The 18,549-nt window shown below is 42.0% G+C and overlaps 3 protein-coding genes across 4 annotated transcripts in view; 2 read left to right on the forward strand and 1 right to left on the reverse strand.

Annotated features, from left to right (window-relative positions):
• The first annotated feature begins 211 nt into the window (after positions 1-211).
• LOC130109697 (uncharacterized protein C12orf40-like) lies at positions 212-1,597 on the forward strand. Its single transcript, XM_056276689.1, has 4 exons — positions 212-311; positions 394-433; positions 1,097-1,244; positions 1,461-1,597. The coding sequence occupies exons 1-4, from the start codon at positions 289-291 to the stop codon at positions 1,595-1,597; spliced, it is 348 nt and encodes a 115-aa protein (XP_056132664.1). The 5' UTR covers positions 212-288.
• LOC130110692 (uncharacterized) lies at positions 1,467-12,971 on the forward strand. Its single transcript, XM_056277866.1, has 5 exons — positions 1,467-1,484; positions 10,825-10,852; positions 10,953-11,047; positions 11,372-12,071; positions 12,596-12,971. The coding sequence occupies exons 2-5, from the start codon at positions 10,843-10,845 to the stop codon at positions 12,796-12,798; spliced, it is 1,008 nt and encodes a 335-aa protein (XP_056133841.1). The 5' UTR covers positions 1,467-1,484; positions 10,825-10,842; the 3' UTR covers positions 12,799-12,971.
• A 3,455-nt stretch (positions 12,972-16,426) lies between these two features.
• LOC130109517 (proton myo-inositol cotransporter-like) overlaps positions 16,427-18,549 on the reverse strand; it is a 142,581-nt gene continuing 140,458 nt past the window's right edge. Inside the window, exons 10-12 of one of the 2 annotated variants that reach the window (XM_056276446.1) lie at positions 17,573-17,870; positions 17,094-17,187; positions 16,427-17,003 (exon numbers count right to left, since the gene is read on the reverse strand). In XM_056276446.1, coding sequence (XP_056132421.1) covers positions 17,644-17,870 — 227 coding nt within the window. In that variant the 3' untranslated portion in view covers positions 16,427-17,003; positions 17,094-17,187; positions 17,573-17,643. Of the gene's footprint in view, positions 17,188-17,572; positions 17,871-18,549 lie in introns of both variants that reach the window. The other variant, XM_056276444.1, reaches the window with a different exon arrangement.

The following is an 18,549-nucleotide window of genomic DNA, read 5'->3' on the forward strand; positions in this document are numbered from 1 at the left end:
GAACTAATAAGCGGCGATTTTTAGTATTTTTAAAAAGAAGTTATACTGTTGGTTCCTTGTCTTAAAATGTCCCGCTGCTGTTATGGCCGAACTGTTTGATGTAACACCGCCTCGCGCCGTCTCGACCAGCAGGAAGACGTCGTCAAGAGAAGCCGCTGGTCCAAGCTAAAGTCACCGTAGAAACTAAATATCTCGGCGCTAAAACCGCAGTCTCTTCTTTCACGAATACTCCATTTGGACGTGTTTGTGTCGTGGACATTGTGTGAGACAAGTTCACGGAGTCTGAAAATGAATTGGGTCGGCGGTACGAGGTAAGCCTGGCGGGGCCATAAACGGACAAGTTATTGTTAACGCCGGCGCTGCTAGCTAACTTTTGTTAATTACACATTACAGGAAGCGGCACACGATGAAAAGCGACAGCAAAAAGCAAAGGGTGAGGCTAATTTTTTTAAATCAAATTTGCGCTGCTCAGCCTAGCTGCTAATATAAGGATGGGTTTGTTTGTTTGTTTGTTTACACATATGAAAATAAGAAAGATACAATATATAATTGGAAACAGAATGTGAAGGAGAATTGCCTAAAAAACCCTCAAGGGGCTTGAAAAGTGTCACTCTCCAGGCAGCATACTACAGGAAACAATTACAGTAATGCGGTACGTACAATTTGTATGTATCTATCAATAATTCCAGATATAGCAAAAGACGGCGACACAGTTCAGCACGGCACCCGACAACAATGCATCCCATAAACACCCATGTTACAGCAGTACAATGAATCAGTCAGTCACAAGACACACACACACATACACACACACACACACACACACACACACACACACACACACACACACACACACACCAAGAACACTCGTTCATGGTACATGCAAGTATACACAAACACTATCATTAACAGACAAAGAACATACACTCATGTGAAATGGCTTTGAGTTTTCACGAGACAAGAAAGATAAAGGAGAAAATAAACACGTCAAAATAATATCTGTATCTATATATATTATTATTATTTGTGTCACTGCTACACTAGCATATAACTTGTTATTTCTCACTAAACCAAATTGTTTTACCCCGTCACACAGGAGTTCTTCGAAAAGAGAAAACTGTTGCAGAAAATGAAACATCTGGGAATTCCTCTGCCAGCTTCCCCAAAAAGCTCCAGTTCTAGTAGTATGGACCTGGTGACTTTGTTTATTGTCAACCAGATCGCTGCCAAAAAGGAAAACCAAGGTGAGAATTTGTAGGCTCAGTAGCCTCGATGATAAAGGGACAGGCATAGAATAAAATGTGAAATCAGTGTTTTGCTCTTTCTCAGTATCGTGGCTCATGAGTTGTCGTAGGTCTGTCTTTTACCAGAATCTTTACTGAACTGCTGGGGTATAGACTTTAACAAGAACTGTCGTGTCGGTTGCCTAAGTTTGCTTTTTACCTATTTGTTTTTTTTAGATCCACCAAAGACAACACACATAGGTAATTTTAAAGGAGGTGCCAGGTTCATCAGAAATATGCCGCTGGAGCTCCCAATGAGCCCGTGTTCTCCATCTAAGCTGAGCCTGAATGAGAGCCAGCCTTGCTGCAGGTAGACTTAGAACGCTGGTTATAATCCAGTCATTCTGTTTCCAAATGTTTCTCACAGATAATTAAAGGTAGAGTTGAATCTGTTCTATTTTGAATATCTCCAGTGTACAAGCAATGAGAAGACGAAAGCACTGCATTCCAAACAAATTACAGTATCAACAGGTCAGTCAGTAATCATATACTCACTCCTTGCATACTGACAGCACTGTTCTCATAGAAAAGTGATGAATATGAGTAACAGTTAAAACTGATTTTTTTTTTTGTTTCACCAAAGCTGTCACCAGTGCTGGAGTCAGCCTTCTCAGACAAAAGTCTATCTGACAACCAGCCTCAAAGTGCAGACCCCCTCAGCCCCTTCTCCCCCGCCTCATACGGCTCCTTAGGCCAAGGTAAAGGAGTCAATTCTCACAAACTAAATCTTCTTATATTCAAACATTAATGCCTCCAATGCCAAAGCTGATACTTGGTTGTAGGTAGAATTAAATAATCCTTTGCCACTGAATTTTGCTCATTAGTGTTACGAACTCAGGTAGGACCCAAATGCAGGACACACAGACAGGATGATATGATAAAACTTGGTTTAATGAGCAGAGGCAGGCAGAGGTCGGAACACCAGGGAATTAGTACAATATGCAGTCAAAATGACAAGGAGCAGGCAGGCGGATAAATGGTTTCAGAGTACAGTTCAGGTTAAAGGGAAGTCAGTCCAAAACAGGCAACAGAGCAGGCAAGGGGCAGGGAGCAAACACAGAGTCCAAATTATAGGCAGCAGCTTTAAACATAGGCAGGTCAGGTAAAAAAAAAAAAAGTTCACAAGGAGAAAAATGCTGGACTACTAGGTGGCTAAACATATTAGAAAATCTGGCAAGGACATAGGGAAACCAGGGGAGTATAAATGCTGAGGAGCTAATCAGGGAATGGGGAACAGGTATGGAAGACCCCACGGGTGACTGTTGGCAAAAGCTGGGGCAGGAATTGAAGCGACCAGACAGATAAGGATATCAAAATAAAATAGGAAGGTAACAAAATTAAAAAAACAAGGTAAAATGAGTGACTGAACTGAGAACAGACATAGTCGTAACAATTAGAGCAGCATGGGCTGCTGATTGCCAATGATAATTATTAGATTTTTTTTCTTTTTCAGTTTCTCCCTTTTTCTCCCCAATTGAATCTGGCCAATTACCCCGCTCTTTTTGAGCCATCCCGGTCGCTGCTCCACCCCCTCACTACAATCCCTGGAGTAAATAATGGACTCGCAACTCCAACACCCCTCCCGCTCCCCACCCACCCTCCCCACAGACCCATCCAAAATTCCCCATCATATTCCCACCCTGTTGGGCATGCTATTCAAGATGATGTCAGTTAAGTTAAATTAAATTAAATTAAGCCATAACAAAAAATAATAATGTAATTAAGTAATAAGCGTAAACTAAAAGGACAAAAAAGTAATTAGAGAGAAAATAGGATAGAAGAGAGAAGATTGAGATCTAGATTGTAAGCTGATCAATTTCAGCTAAAAACCGCATCCAATTCCTCCACAAAGTCTAAAAAGGCCTTCCATGTAGAGTGGAACTGGATGTAGATCAGCTAATGGTGTATCTAATCTGCTCTGGTTTCAGTAACTGCATAACCTCTGCAACCCAACGTGCAAAAGTAGGAGGGGAAGCCTCCTTCCATTTAAACAGAATCAGTCTCCTAGCTAGTAAAGTGGAGTAGGCCAACAAGTTTAAGCATGTGGCATTTCATCAATAGACTTTTAAAACAAGTGAAGTGCGTCTATTTACGCACAGTCAATTTGTCTCCAACTTGTCTCTGAGGAATAGACCCACTGCAGCTGTTCCCCCAGCAGAAGAGCCAGACAAACACACAGCTTAACCTGCACTACTCCCCTCCTCCCTGGAACTGCTCAGAGCTGGAACAGGATAAGGTAGCAAAGCAATATTAATTTTAAAGGAATCTTAACCTTATAATAACTTCCATTCATTATCCAAGCCACTTATCCCAATTGGGGTCGCGGGATGCTGGAGCCTGTCCCAGCAGCCATTGGGTGGCAGGCGGGGAGACACCCTGGACAGGCCGCCAGGCCATCACAGGGCTGATCATTCACACCTAGGGACAATTTAGTATGGCCAATTCACTTTACCTACATGTCTTTGGATTGTGGGAGGAAACCCACGCAGACACAGGGGGGAATATGCAAACTCCACACAAAGGTTAAACAACCCCGGGGTTCGAACCCACGATCTTCTTGCTGTGAGGTGACCGTGCTAACCACTGCGCCACCATGCCACCTTGATAATGACTTTTCTTTTTAAAATGATTGCATATTACTGTACCACTCAACATATGTTGGAGTTACATTTGTTACCTTTCCCTGAGAGTACGAGCCTCTAAATTGCTTAAATCTTTTCTGCGTGGTTTCCGGTTCTGCCACCGAGAGAATGACAGCCTAATTTCTGAGCTCCCCGACGGTTTTGAGAAATAACCCCAAAAACTTTAGTTCTGTTAACCCTTGTAAAGTTTTTGTCGAACGATGAAGAAAAGGGGTAATACTAGACGTAGGACAACGATGAACGTGATGGAAAACGATCCCGAAGTGAGACGAGGCAGCCAAAGTAGCTCCCCAAACTCATCTCCGCCACATGGCGAAGACGGCCCCGAAGTTAACCTCCGATGTGTTCTCAACGATCACCGGGAGTTCAGAAGAGACAACAAGGCACAGCTCTCCGACATTAAACAAGAACTAACGAGAACAAACGACAGACTGGACGAGGCCGAGGGGAGAATTAACGAAATGGAGTCTGTGCTTCAAGCAACATCAATGCTAATCAAGCGGCTAATACAACGTCAGGCTAACCTGGAAGCTAGGCTGATACACCAGGAGGGCCGAGCGCGGAGAGATAATTTAAGGGTTTACGGAATACCCGAAGATAAAGAGGGCACCTATATGGTTGGCTTTATAGACAACTTATTTAAAAGCGCGCTGGACCTTCCCCGTTACAGAGACCTCGGAATTGAGCGGGCACACCGGGCATTAGCACCGAGGCGCAACGGTCCGCAGGCAAAGCCCCGGTCTCTAGTGGTCAAGTTCGTGAGTTATCGGACGAAAGAGAAGGTGCTCCGGAGGGCCTGGCAGAAAAAAGGAAGTGTTCTGCAACAATGCCCGCTTTTACGTCGACAATGACTTCCCCCCGGAAGTGCTTAAGAAACGTGGTGATATGCCGAAGCCAAGAAAGTTTTGAAAGAAAAACAAATAAAGTTTCAGACACCGTACCCTGCAAAGATGCGGGTCTTCTACGACGACGGCACATACAAGGATGCTGCGGAGGCAATGAGGGATACGTCTTCACGAGGTGTCTGTGGTGAAGTCCTTCACCTCTCCGGATCAAGAAGAGATCGGGCTCCTGTCTACCTGGCAGGTGGCGGGGAGACGGCGCAACCGGGGTGTAGATCAAGAACTCAACTCAGCGGAAGGCGGCACACAGCCCAAGAAAACCCCCCGCTCTTAATATAAAGAACATCTCCAGAAGTTCAGAGGGCGATCCCCCGCAACAGGAGACTGATGGTCTACAGTTTTGGCCCAAATGCAGATAAGTTTGATCTGATTTCTTGAGTGCCGTGCCTCACCATGGTTATTTACATAGCTACATATAAATCCTACAGTTCTATTTTCTAACTAATTAAAATAGTCGGGACTTGTTAATTGGCGAACTGTTCACAATTTGTTTTGTTTTGTTTTTTTCTTCTCTCTCTATAATCTCCAACCATTATTTACAACTTTATTTGGTCATTGTGCTAGCATGCGGCCACACCTTAGGGCCCCACCTCTGTTGCAACGTGGGACATTGGGCTCTTTTGAAACGAGCCTCAACATCGGAAACAACTGTTCATAACTGTTTCGGTGGTGTTTTGTTAAACATTGTTTTGACTTGGTTCTTGTTTTATGTTTGTTCCCTGGGAGAGATATTTTTGTTGTACAAATCTAATGCCAGTAGAGACATCAGGAGGGGTTTATTTGTGGTAACCGATGAAGGAGACTATGAATAAGCAAGTTCTTAAAGTTATTTCATTTAACGTGAATGGGATTTTAAACCCAGCTAAGAGAAGTCAAATACTGTCAAAAATGAAAAGGGAAAATGCACAGATAGTGCTCCTGCAAGAGACGCATCTCACTTCATCAGAACATGAAAAACAGAAAAGAATGGAGTTTTCGAGGATGTATTATTCATCCTATAAATCAGGTCATAGAAGAGGCATAGCAATTTTAATATCACAAAAAGTACCATTTGAACAACCTTCAGAGGTCTCGTACAAGGAAGGGAGGTATATATTAGTCTTGGGAAAAATAGATGACACTATCATAACACTGGGTAGCATTTATGTCCCCCCTGGAAGTGATTTTGCTTTTTACAGAAAAATATTTGATTTGATGATAGGGGCCACAGGAATTGTCATATGCGGTGGAGACTGGAACATAGGTCTCAACCCAAAACTAGATTCATCAAAAAGCTCATCTGCTACATTATTACATAGGAAAATTAATGTTCTAATGGCAGAATTGGGCATATTAGATCTTTGGAGAGATTTTTATCCATCAGGCCGTGATTATACTTTTTATTCATGCCCCCATGATGTATACTCAAGGATAGATTATTTTTTTGTGTTAAAGAGAGACTGCCATAGAATGCATAGTTGCGATATTGGATGTATTGACTTATCCGATCATGCACTTCTCTCTTGCACTATACATATCAGAGATAACCCGGGGAGAACATTGTGGAGGCTAAATACAAGTGTCCTAAACAACCCACAATTTAAGACTCAAATGAGAGAGGAAATAAAAAATTTTCTAGAAGAGAATGATAAGAGAGAGGTTGATTCGGCTATAGTATGGAATACCTTAAAAGCAGTCGTTAGCGGGAAAACTATATCTTTCTGTGCATATGAAAATAAAGAAAAACAATTAAGACTAATAAACCTTAATAAAGAATTAAAAGATCTTGAGACACAACATAAAAGGGAACAAAAACCGAATCTGATGACAAAAATAAAGAAAATCAGAAATGAAATTAATATATTGTATTCACAGGAAATTGAAAAAAAGATGATATTTACAAAACAGAAATACTATGAGTTAGGCTCAAAATCAACTAAACTTTTAGCAAGGAAGCTACAAAAACAACAAGCGGATAACACAGTATACAAAATAAGGGACCCGGTCTCTAAGACCATACAATATAAACAAGGTGAAATACAAAAAAACGTTTAAGAAGTACTACAAGTCCTTGTACACACAACCCCGCTTAGAGAATGAGCAACAAATTGGAAACTTCCTTGATTCTCTCAATTTACTTGTTAAATCAGAGGAACAAAATCAAACATTAATAGCTGCAGTAACTGAGACAGAGCTAAACAGTGCAGTCTCCAAGCTCAAAGCGAATAAGTCACCCGCTCCGGATGGCTTCCCGTCAGAGTAGTATAAGGCTTTTCGACTCGAGTTAATACCAAACCTTCTTCGGGCTTACAATACATGTTTAATGGATGCTAAAATGCCTCCATCATGGAGCGAGGCAGTTATCTCCGTTATCCCAAAGGAGGGAAAGGACAAATTAGAATGTGGATAATACAGACCAATTTCAGTGCTGAATATTGATTACAAATTATATATAGCCATCCTTGCCAAAAGACTGGAAAAGATCCTTCCCCAGCTTATACATAATGACCAGACTGGGTTTACCCCACAAAGACAAGCTCACGAAAATATTAGACGATCGTTGCGCATATTAAACTTTGTAAAGGGCATCCGTACGTTATATAATAAACCATTAGCCCGAATTAAAATAAATGGGTACCTTTCAGACATTATTATATTAGAGCGTGGTTCGAGAAAAGGGTGCCCAATCTCGCCATTACTCTTTGCGCTTTATATTGAGCCTCTTGCACAGTGGATAAGGCAGACTGAAAGCATCAAAGGCATCTGCATAAATGGCGAAGACCACAAACTAGCATCGTACGCTGATGATATTTTGATTTATTTAAGTAAACCCCCGAACTCATTTTCTGAATTAATGAAACTCCTAGAAACATTTGGTAGATATGCAGGATGCAAACTAAATGTAAAGAAAACGCAAATTTTGGCTTTTAATTATACACCCTCAAAACACCTTAGGGAAAAATTCCGCCTTAATTGGAATCAGAACTCATTGAAATATTTAGGAATATACTTACCGAAAAAAATCTCAACACTGGCAGAGATAAATTATGGTCCCCTCTTAACAAAAATTAAGGACGATATGCACAGATGGAATGCTGTCTCTTTCCTTGGTCTCAGTCATCGAATTGATTCTGTAAAGATGAACATCCTTCCACAATATCTCTATTTATTTCAAGCACTCCCTGTAGAAATTTCTTCAAAACAATTCTCCGAATTGAATAAGATCATTTCCAGATTTATTTGGCAGGGAAAAAACCCAGGGTTAAACTCAAAACTCTACAATTACCAAGGGAGAAAGGAGGAATGTCATTACCCTGTTTCAAGGATTATTTTTTTGCAGCTCAGACTAAACCCTGAATTAACATATATACCCCAACATTTCATGCCAGGTGGAAAGATATTGAACTCTCCATTATGAATGATCCTCCAATTCATGCAGTATTGGCTCACAAAAATTTAGGAATGTTTATAGATAAGGTGCAAAATTCATGGGTTAACGCCCAACTGAAAATCTGGAATATGATGAGAAGAATATAAACTGGGCCATACATCACAAATAATTCAATGGTGTGCTTATGATCCTGAGTTCAAGCCTAATAAAATGGATTATAGATTTAAGTCCTGGATTTCAAAAGGAATAACAACATTATATTCCCTAACAGAAAAGGGACACTTAAAAGACTTTGAAAAGTTGAGGAAAGAATATGATCTTGAAAAATCTGATTTTTATAGGTATCTCCAGATACATAATCATTTTGAACATAACATTAAAGATAAAACAGACTTTAATGATCCTATACTGAGGATATTTATTGGTGCCTATCAAAAAGACTCAAATAGGGGTGTTGTCTTGAGATTTTATAAAGGCCTTATGACAAAAAAATCCCACTCTACAGAATACATCAAAGAAAAATGGGAAAATTTTAACTTTACAATATCATATGAGGATTGGCTTGATGTATAAAAATTCCATTGGAAATGCACCAACTCCCACATATGGCAGGAGTTTGGATGGAAGTGTTTTAGTCGATTTTTTATTACACCAAAACAGAAAGCACATATTGATGGGGGGGGACACCAAATGTTGGAGACAGTGTGGACTTCAGGAAGCCAACCACTGGCACATATTCTGGGAGTGCCCAATGATAAGACCTTTCTGGGCAGAGCTTCACAAAGCATTGAAAAGCATACTTAATAATGATTTGCCCTTGCAATTTTCCACAATATTCTTAGGAAATGCCGATTTCCAGGCAGCACGGCTGGATGAGTATTTATTTGGTATTTTGACATGTGCTGGTAAAAAAGCACTCACAAGACATCGGTTACTTCCTGAACCCCCCACAACACAGGAGTGGATAGATATACTAGTAAATGACATTTATGTTATGGAAAAGATTACTTTTTCCCTCCGTCTTCAGAAAAAGAAGTTTGTTAAATTCTTGACCAAGTGGGTCAAATATGTGAGGCCCTTAAGGCCAGATTTTGTGGATATATTGAATTAATTAGATTTTAATACACCCTCTCTCTCTACCCTCACACTTCTTTTCCCTACCACGCGTTGGGAACCTTCACACTCTCCCTACCATAAACTGGAAATCCTCATATCACCTCTCTCCTGTATAGTCTTACGTACACACGTTACCTCTCCCAAATTGTATAAAGTTCTTAAAGTTTGTCTTTTTTTCTATATATATATTTATGTATATATATGTGTGTATATATATTTTGTTATTTTATTTATTTATTTCTCTTGTAAGTTAAAAAAAAACCCTGAATGGGAGAAGAAAATGAAACTGTTATTGTTTTGATGTACATTTTGTAATATATACTGCTGTGAAAAATAAATAATTTAAAAAAGAAAAATCTTTTCTGCGTAGAACTACTGTGGTGTAACAAAATTAAATACCAGTTTCAAGTCCAGTCTTCTTTGTTTTTTTTTTAGTTCCAACCTTTTTCCCAGCCGAGAGATATGGCAGACCGTAGCCCCTTGTTCTCAAGATCAAATACACCCAGGCACCAACCTGATATTCCCCCAGTGGCCCATGTCCTGTTTGGAGGCTCCGAGCCAGAGTAAGAACCAGGACAAAATTCAAATATAATTTTTTTTTTGACCGTGTATTTATCATTTGGCAATTACTGTTTTTGTTTAAAAAAAAAAACCCAAAAACATCCATGCTTTCTGTGAATGAGGATATCATTCATTCATCCTGTTTTACTCTGTTCTGAAGCCCTCGATGAGTATTCCTCTTAGCTAATCGTCTTTGCTGATGGTTACAATCCCACCAGCACCATTCAGTGCACATATCTGTCCTTACAGTGGCGCAAAGACTGGGAACAAAGCAAGACATGAAGTTAATTTCTCTTTCAACCAACCAGAGGAGCCCGTTTTGGGCTTCAGACTAAACCAGTCAGGGACTTATGAGCAGTGTGGAGATCTCTTTAGAGGATTCAGCAATGAGGGATACGGAAGTGGAGGTAAATTCTGTCTGTCCATCAGCTAAATGAGAAAAAGCTAAAGAAGAATAGCAGTGCCACTTTGCTTTAGATTAACAGGACACTTCATTTCAGCTTCACATTTCGGGGCAGTGAAAAAAAAGATATATCTGAAAGAGGCTACCTCAAGCACAGCTTCAGGAATACAGTATGTGTCATCATATTACAAAACGTCATGGATTTGCCATTTGGTCTGGAATTGGTTTTTGCTAGGTCAGATTTTTTTCCCCCTCTCCTGTCAGGAGTACCACTGGTTTACAGTGCAGAAGACCTGAAGCCACCTGCCTCACACAGGTTCTGGAGTCACATTATTCTCTTATGTGGACTTTACTGCCATCAAGTGATAGAATTAGTACATTGCTGTTGGGAAAAAAAAGTGGTTTCATAAATAAATTGGATAGAGCCTCCGTTTTTTGTTTTTTTTGCGGACTGAGAGGCATGTGTATGAATAAAAAGTGTAATCCTGCTTTGAGCTTTCAAGAATAGTTGCAACCTCACAATGATAAATGTGTGTTTCACCAACAGCTATCCAACTGTAAGAACATGACCCCTTGTAAGTTTCCAAGTAATTTCAAATTAAGTGTTCAGTTAATCGTGTATGTGCTAATTAAAAGACAATAAACTGAAAAATGTGCTTTTTTTTGTCTCTATAGCATGCCCTGAGCTCACCAATTGCCCCAAGAAATGCTGTGATTCATCATCACATAACTCTTTATGGGCCGCTTACCTCAGCGCTGACTCTGATGGTGTGAGTTAAAGAAACACGCTTACTCTTGGGCAAATGGAGCAAATAAGCTCTTTGATAAACCTCAACAATATTTTGCAATGAATCTTTTCCCCAACTAGTTCACATTTTGCATACTTTCTGAATGTGTTACATCACATCAATTTAATTGAAACAGAAACTGAAGCATTTATAGATTATAAGTGACACTATACCAAATTTGCCCATGTTATCACACTGTTTAGCCTGTAGTTTTGACTCTCTGTTGATTATAGTGCCATTTTACCGCTTCTTTAATATCCGAGAAAAGCCCTGTCTGTTAATTGTCCTTTTTGATCTATTTCTCAGGTGGAAAATGGCTGCCGGTCTTCACATTTGGGCCAAGCTTCCATTGTGGAAACCTGTTATCCAAATCAGAGCTCACAGGTGGCTCCACAACAAGGGCACTCCCAACCTGGGTTGCTCACCCCACTGACAAAACGCTCAGGAAACCATCGTGACCAGAGAGCTGTGGAGAACACAGGACTCTTTGATGGAACCTGTGGAGGGAACAACCGACACACAGGAAGCAAGAAGCCTCTCTTTATTTCATTTCAACCATCGCCTCAGTCCCAGAGCTGTGAGATCCATCAACACAAACTGGCCCCTGTTGAAACTCAAGATGCTGGGATACAGACGACCGTCGTCCCAGCACGTGAAACATCTGACACCTCGACGCAGTACAGTCCAGTGCAAGAAGCAGCTAAGCCAATTGAGTTTTTGTTCAGGGCGCCTGTTGATATTTCTATACAGAATTCAGCCACAAGGGGACAGGCTGGTTGCAGAAATGAGAGGGAAGAGCAAACGACACCGAGAGCTCTGTTAGATGACCATAGAAAAGAAACGGAGCACACACCCAGAAGCAAATCGAGCAAGGAACCCAAGGCTTGGCATCTGCCAGTCACCAGCTTTGTCAAACAATATCCAACTCACAACACCGAAAGCAGAATTACTACATGGAGACCCAAAGGCCTCTCTACAGGTGCTCAGTCCAAGACTATTGATACAGGTAGGTACTGTATAACAGGAAGTTGAATAATTCAAAAATTGTCCACTCACTTGTAAAATGAGTTCATTCTTTGTTAAATAACTACAACTGGGTAATCGGGAGACAATTCTTTTTGATATTTATATTTGGTAATGTGCAGTTGATTTTATTTGTAGTATAATTCTCGCAAGGACAGAACAATTGAGTTACTGAAAGACAGATATATATAGTATATATATATTAGGACAGTAATTCTCAGTCTAGGCGTTGGGACCAAGGGTTGCAAAATGATTTCAAGTGGGATTATAAAATGATTTTTGGGAAGTAGTTAATAATTCCGATAAAGATTCCCAACAACAGCATGAAAACGGGAAACATTATTTGCTGACACGGCTCACCATTCGAACTGTGCACGTCTGTGTCAGGAGGTCGTCGGAGGGAATCATCGCATTAACAGTGGCAGCGACCTGAAAATTATCTCTGGATAATTTAAAATTTGTGCATACCGCCTCCTGTTCTACACTTTCTGGCTTTTGCCTTTGCAGAAATGAGTGAGCAGGATTGCGGGGGTGCAGATGAGAGAGGGATGACAGACCTTGTTGAAAAGGGCTCTCCTATGAAAAGCCTCCCAGAAGAGAGGGATGAGGCCGCATCAGCCAGAAAAGTTAGCAGGCTGTCAGAGGAGACTGAAACACTCCAGGAAATAGCCGACATTCTGCTCATGCTGAAGCAGAGAAAAAAAGAGTGATTATGAAGTGACGAAGAGGAGGATGCTGCGGGGAAACAAGTGGCTGTTCTGTGCATATACGTAATACATTTGACATTTTGTTTTCAGTCTGTAGAAGTGGTGTGTTTCACTGCAAATGCGTTTATGCCAACAAATTTAAGTTGTTATTTGTCCAAATTAGAGTCAAGGTTCATTTTGGCGAGTAGTTTTATTTCTTTTCTGACATACATATATATATCCAAGTGTTCAGAGTTCATGAATATATTCAGTTTAATAGAATATAAACTCTAGCAAAACATTTACAGATTGAACAATAATTAAACATACTATACAGCACTCCGCTTTTAGTAGTGTTTTCTGTAGTTCCTTGTAAACTAGAAACACAGGTTATTTCACATGGGAAAAAACTGAACAGTTTCACCATAAGTGAGCATGTGACGCCCCTCACTGGAGAGGAGGACTAAGGACAACGTTAACACAACTGGTCTTCAAAAGCATCACACCATCGTTCCCTTCAACCAAGTGCCTTCAAAAGTAACAACAACACTAAATACCTGGTTCACACTATTTTTTTCTTCCCCACTGCACATTTCTGTGTTCGAGAGCAGGAGTGCTACAACAACGCCCTCCTGATCACAAAACCGGTTCAAAATAAACACGGCTCGAGTCCAGTCGGAAAACCCTGGTTAAAGGAAAACCTGGACATTTGAAGGTTTAGTCGGTTATTTTACTTCACTTACCTCAGGCACGCAGTGTCCCTTCAGAAATGTGTGACGTTAACGAGGCTATCGAGCCCGTTTGGGGGGCTTTTTGGGACAACATGAGAAGCATCTGGTGAAGTAGAGTAACCAAAATAAAGTTGGAAATATCAAGGTGGTTGCTCTCGGTGAGCCCATCCTCTTTCATCACCAGTACTTTAAAACAGAAATCACCCAATCAGCAGTAAATTCAGGTCCTAATAATGGCAAGGCAGTAACCATAATACACATTGGTGGGGCACTGGGGGGGGTATATCCCCCCCCAAATTTATGACATGATCTTTCCTAGTTTTTCATACTCTGAGCAATCGGTCAGAGACCACCACCTAAAACAGTCATAGTCTAGTTTAAGTAGCAATCATGATCGCTGCTTCCATCAGTTGACACCCCCCCTTTCCCCCCCCCCAATTGTACCCGCCCAATTACCCCACTCTTCCAAGCTGTCCCGGTCTCTGCTCCACCCCCTCTGCCCATCTGGGGAGGGCTGCAGACTACCACATGCCTCCTCCCATACATGTGGGGTCGCCAGCCGCTTCTTTTCACCTGACAGTGAGGAGTTTCACCAGGGGCACGTAGCACGTGGGAGGATCACGCTATTCACCCCCCCCCCCGAACAGGTACCCCGACCGACCAGAGGAGGCGTTAGTGCATCGACCAGGACACATACCCACATCCGGCTCCCCACCCGCAGACACGGCCAATTGTGTCTGTAGGGACGCCCAACCAAGCCAGAGGTAACGCGGGGATTTGAACTGGCAACCCCCGTGTTGGCAGGCAACGGAATAGACCGCTACGCTACCCGAACGCCCCTCATCTGTTGATTTGAATAGGCCAAGCGTAAAAAGTTGGGAATGTTGACATACCAGTCTCCTTGATGATGAGTCATTAAAAATCGGATGAAGTCAATAGATTTTAAAAAATTAACCCTAATCATAAAACTACCGTTGACGCGTTTATTCAGACTCACATAACATTTAGAAAGCGTGCCATTTGTTGTGAAATGAAGGAGCTTATAGTATTACCGTGCACATGGATTTATTTAAACTAGCTCGAAACCTTATATGGATGTACCATTTCATTATTGTTTTACAATATATTTTAAAGTTGATGGAAATCAGTTTTGAGAAGCTTAAAGGTTTTGTGGGAAGGACCCCCCCAAGAATACCCCCTCCCCCATGTCGAATACATAGTTACGGCCTTGAACCATGGAATAGTTTCATATCGGCAGCAGGATGCTCTTTGCATGAACAGCTGATTGTATGGACAGTAGCAGTGTTTTTGCCGGTTCATAACTGCCTGTTGTCGGACATTGTTGTCCATCTCTGAGCAACACGTAGTCACCACTCTGGGCTCGTCCCTCCTTTCTGCAGGCTTCCATCAGAAAAAGTGCCACAGACACTTTAAACGTGCACAAAATTGCAATATGTGATGGATTTGCTGTGGTCAACTTCGCGTTTTTATTTCTGAACCCTAAATTCAAGTGTCGGCAACATGCAACGAGCAAAAACCACTGGTACTGCCCGCGAGCCAACACGTCTCCGCACCTCATCCCCTGCTTGTTCTGTTACGTGATCCAATACGCCGGCTTAACTCTCATCACTGATGTTACTCCACTTTTCACTCCCAAACAGCTACACACAAATCTAGGTGTTCATGGCTAACAATGTGTAACCTCACACAGTTACAATTACACAAAACAACATTTGCAAAGTACTTTTTAACTTGACTGTTCAACTTTCAAGAACAAGAGAACCACATAAATGATATGCTCTGCCATTTGTACATAAGGCTAAAGAGGAAGACGAAAAATTAAAACTGTAATACTGTAATGTAAGCCCAACATGGGTGAAATGTTAGTCTGTACATAAATAATAATTAAAAAAAAAGCTGTACATAAATAATAATAAAAAAAAGCAATTCAGACCTGACAACACACACACAGACACACACACACACACACACACACACACACACACACACACACACGCATCCAGCTGTCAACTTCCTACAACACACAGGCACTGACTAACAAGGTCACGCTCGGAGAACAACAGGAAACACAACGCACGTGTGGCTCCTGTTGGAATAAAGCGAAGCATTACAGATGTAACACTAACTGAACCTAGTGGATTCTGAATAAGCGCCAAAGAAATGACAAGATTCCCTGCCCCTGTGACTCCCGGCGAACACACGATGCGAGGGGAACGTGAATGATGATATAGAGGGAGGGGTTTCTGGCCTACTTCATCCTGTATCACAACACTGTGTTCATAATACATTGAATCGCAGCTTTGCTCAGTGGATAATGTCCGATGTTGAGTGCTGCAGCGGCGGCCAGGAGGACAGACACAGATAGTTCTAGTTCAGTGGTGCCCAACCCGTTTTTCACTCCAACCCTAATTTAACACACTTGATTCTACTGACCACCTACTGGCCAAGACCTTGATTAACTGCATCAGATGTGTTAAATCAGGGTTGGAGTGAAAACTAGCAGGAGGGTAGCCCTCCAGGAGCAGGGCTGGGCACCACTGTTCTAGTTTATTGTTAGGGGTAAATCTGACTATTGGTAGTCTCTGCAGGGAAGTGCACTACATTTTGGAGGGTGACAGTCAAGGATGCCTACTGACAGGTGTCGTAAATTAAGCAGAGTTGGCGAAGTTGCAGCTATGATGGGGTATCTTTTTCCCCCGAAAACAACAACAAAAATGTTGTATTCATTTTACACTACACAGATGCTATTGTTTTGGGATTCGGCGCCCCCCGATCCAAAATGGCTCGCCAACCCTAAATACATTTCATTGGCGCTGTCCAGTCACTAGAACAAAACCACTACAAAGTACAACTGTTATCTGATGGGGGGGGGGGGGCTTTCGGATGCTACAAGCCTGCACAACATTCAAGAAAGGCATGACGCTCATGTAGGTGAATAAATGTACTTTACAATGGTTGCCATGGAGATAGGATGTAGTCTCTGTGACTATATTTACTTTCCTGGAATTCTCAATGGAAAATATATATATCTATATATATCTAGTAATATCTAGTAAGACTAGGTCTAAAGTGTACCTTTCGATAGGTAGGTAGATAGTTTTCATGTACAATAAACTTTAATAAATTGCATCATATTTACACATACAGTTGCCCCCCCCCCACGTGTGCTTCAAAAGCATCCCTGGACAAGACACTCAATGCCCACCTGTTTAAGTGACTGTAAGCCATCCTTAATAGGTCTGTCAAGTGACCTGTAAGTGCCTCCGGTGTAAATTTAAATGCAATTCAATGTTGGAAAAGGCAATATTTCCGCCTTCTCTGCTCCCGAGTAAAGCTGGATCGAGTCCAGATCCGCTCTCAGTTCAGAAAGTGAGCCAAAAACTGAACGGTCACGGCGCATGTCGTCATCTGTTGGACATTTGGTATGGAAATCCAATTACTGAAGTGCTGAGCTGTCTCGCAGTTAGCTATGTCTGACTGAATTGAATGGAAAAGCATTAAAAAAGATAATAATGATAAATAAAAAGGTGGGTGGGTGGGGTCGAAGTGTGTTCCAGATAAACTTACTTTAACTGAATTGTCTCCCTGGGTGCAGAACTGCAGCCGAAGAACAAAAGAGGCCCTCAATGATTAACTAGTATTGGATGAGTTGTATTTTCATCTATGAAAACAAAGAATAATAAGTAAAGGCCATGCAGCCGTGAAGGGATATTTCTAGTGCGTTGTGATGGATGGACACTCCGCAGACCGCCTTGTAGCTGCAGCACTGCAGAATGTCTAAAGCCACTTCTGAACATCGTTATTAAACAAATGCATTTACATCGCTAGTCACCACAAAGAAATTTTACGGATGAAAAAAGAAAAATCCATTTCAAGGGAACGTAAAATTCTACCTGTCGTTTTTAGGAAAATTGTACATCTGCCGTTAGTTACCTTTCAGCTTTTCTCATTTGACACATAAAAATTCACATACGTAACTGACTTCAATGTAAACCAAAGTACACAGTAATAAACAAATAAATAAATAAATACAAAAGAAAACGAACCGAATTCAAACCCCGGGCTTTTGGGTGCCTCAGCTGTAGTTGTAGTCACTGCAACATCTACGTTACACAAACTAGTCCACGTCAGATGCGTCGTTGTCCGATAGGTGGTAGTTTGAACCTTTGACCCGGATGTATTCCACCTGCCGCACCTCGTCCGAGTCTGTGGCCCCGCAGGAGCAGAGCTGATTTTCGAACAGCGCCTCGATCTCCTCCAGGCGCCGGCCCTTGGTCTCTGGCAGGCAGCTGTAGATGAAGAGGAAGCCGAGCAGGGCCAGGCTGGCATAGAGGAAGAAAGCCCCTGGGTAGAGAGCACATTTCAGAAACATGGGGTCACTCTGGGCACACACACACACACACACACACACACACACAAACACAACAGGGGTCTCCACCCACCTTGATAAGGACAACAGCACAATGACACTTTGAATTCTGCGGTGCTTTTAACACCATTCAAGCCTGCATTTCTGCAAATGGAGGCACCCTTGGTGGCCCAGATAATGGAGGGCTGTACCCAACTGTGAGGCGAGTCGGTGAGGCTGCAAGACTATGGTGAACGCCGAGGGGCTCCCCTGAGAGTCACACTATCTACTTCTCCGTTCACCTCATTGAAGTCGTTCTGCCCGGCTAATCTCAGAATCTGCCCATCTCTGCGACCATTCAGGGATGGCGGGGTATGTCAGCGAGAGCCCAGAGAAAATTTTAAGACGTGCCAAAGGGGTCCTCTATAGCTAAAAGTCTGCGACGTGAACTGATGTGGACTTGAGATGGTTTGAAATAAAGTTGGGGTGGATTTCAAAGAGGAAACAATCATAATTTTTTGGGGGGGGGGTTCCCCCTTTTTCTTCCCAGTCGTACCCGGCCAACTATTCCACTCCTCCGAGCCCTCCCGGTCGCTGCCCCACCCCCTCTGCCGATCCGGGGAGGGCTGCAGACTACCACATGCTTCCTTCGATACATGTGGAGTCGCCAGCTAC

This window comes from Lampris incognitus, chromosome 3 (assembly GCF_029633865.1).
Source record: "Lampris incognitus isolate fLamInc1 chromosome 3, fLamInc1.hap2, whole genome shotgun sequence".
NCBI lineage: Eukaryota > Metazoa > Chordata > Actinopteri > Lampriformes > Lampridae > Lampris > Lampris incognitus.

Excerpts from the sequence above, each read along its gene's own strand:
- LOC130109697 (XM_056276689.1), top strand. The coding sequence starts at position 289 with ATGAATTGGGTCGGCGGTACGAG. Across the intron at positions 312-393 it reads AATTGGGTCGGCGGTACGAG|GAAGCGGCACACGATGAAAA; the intron begins GTAAGCCTGGCG and ends TACACATTACAG. Across the intron at positions 434-1,096 it reads GCGACAGCAAAAAGCAAAGG|GAGTTCTTCGAAAAGAGAAA; the intron begins GTGAGGCTAATT and ends CCCGTCACACAG.
- LOC130110692 (XM_056277866.1), top strand. Across the intron at positions 11,048-11,371 it reads TCAGCGCTGACTCTGATGGT|GTGGAAAATGGCTGCCGGTC; the intron begins GTGAGTTAAAGA and ends TCTATTTCTCAG. Across the intron at positions 12,072-12,595 it reads GTCCAAGACTATTGATACAG|AAATGAGTGAGCAGGATTGC; the intron begins GTAGGTACTGTA and ends TTGCCTTTGCAG.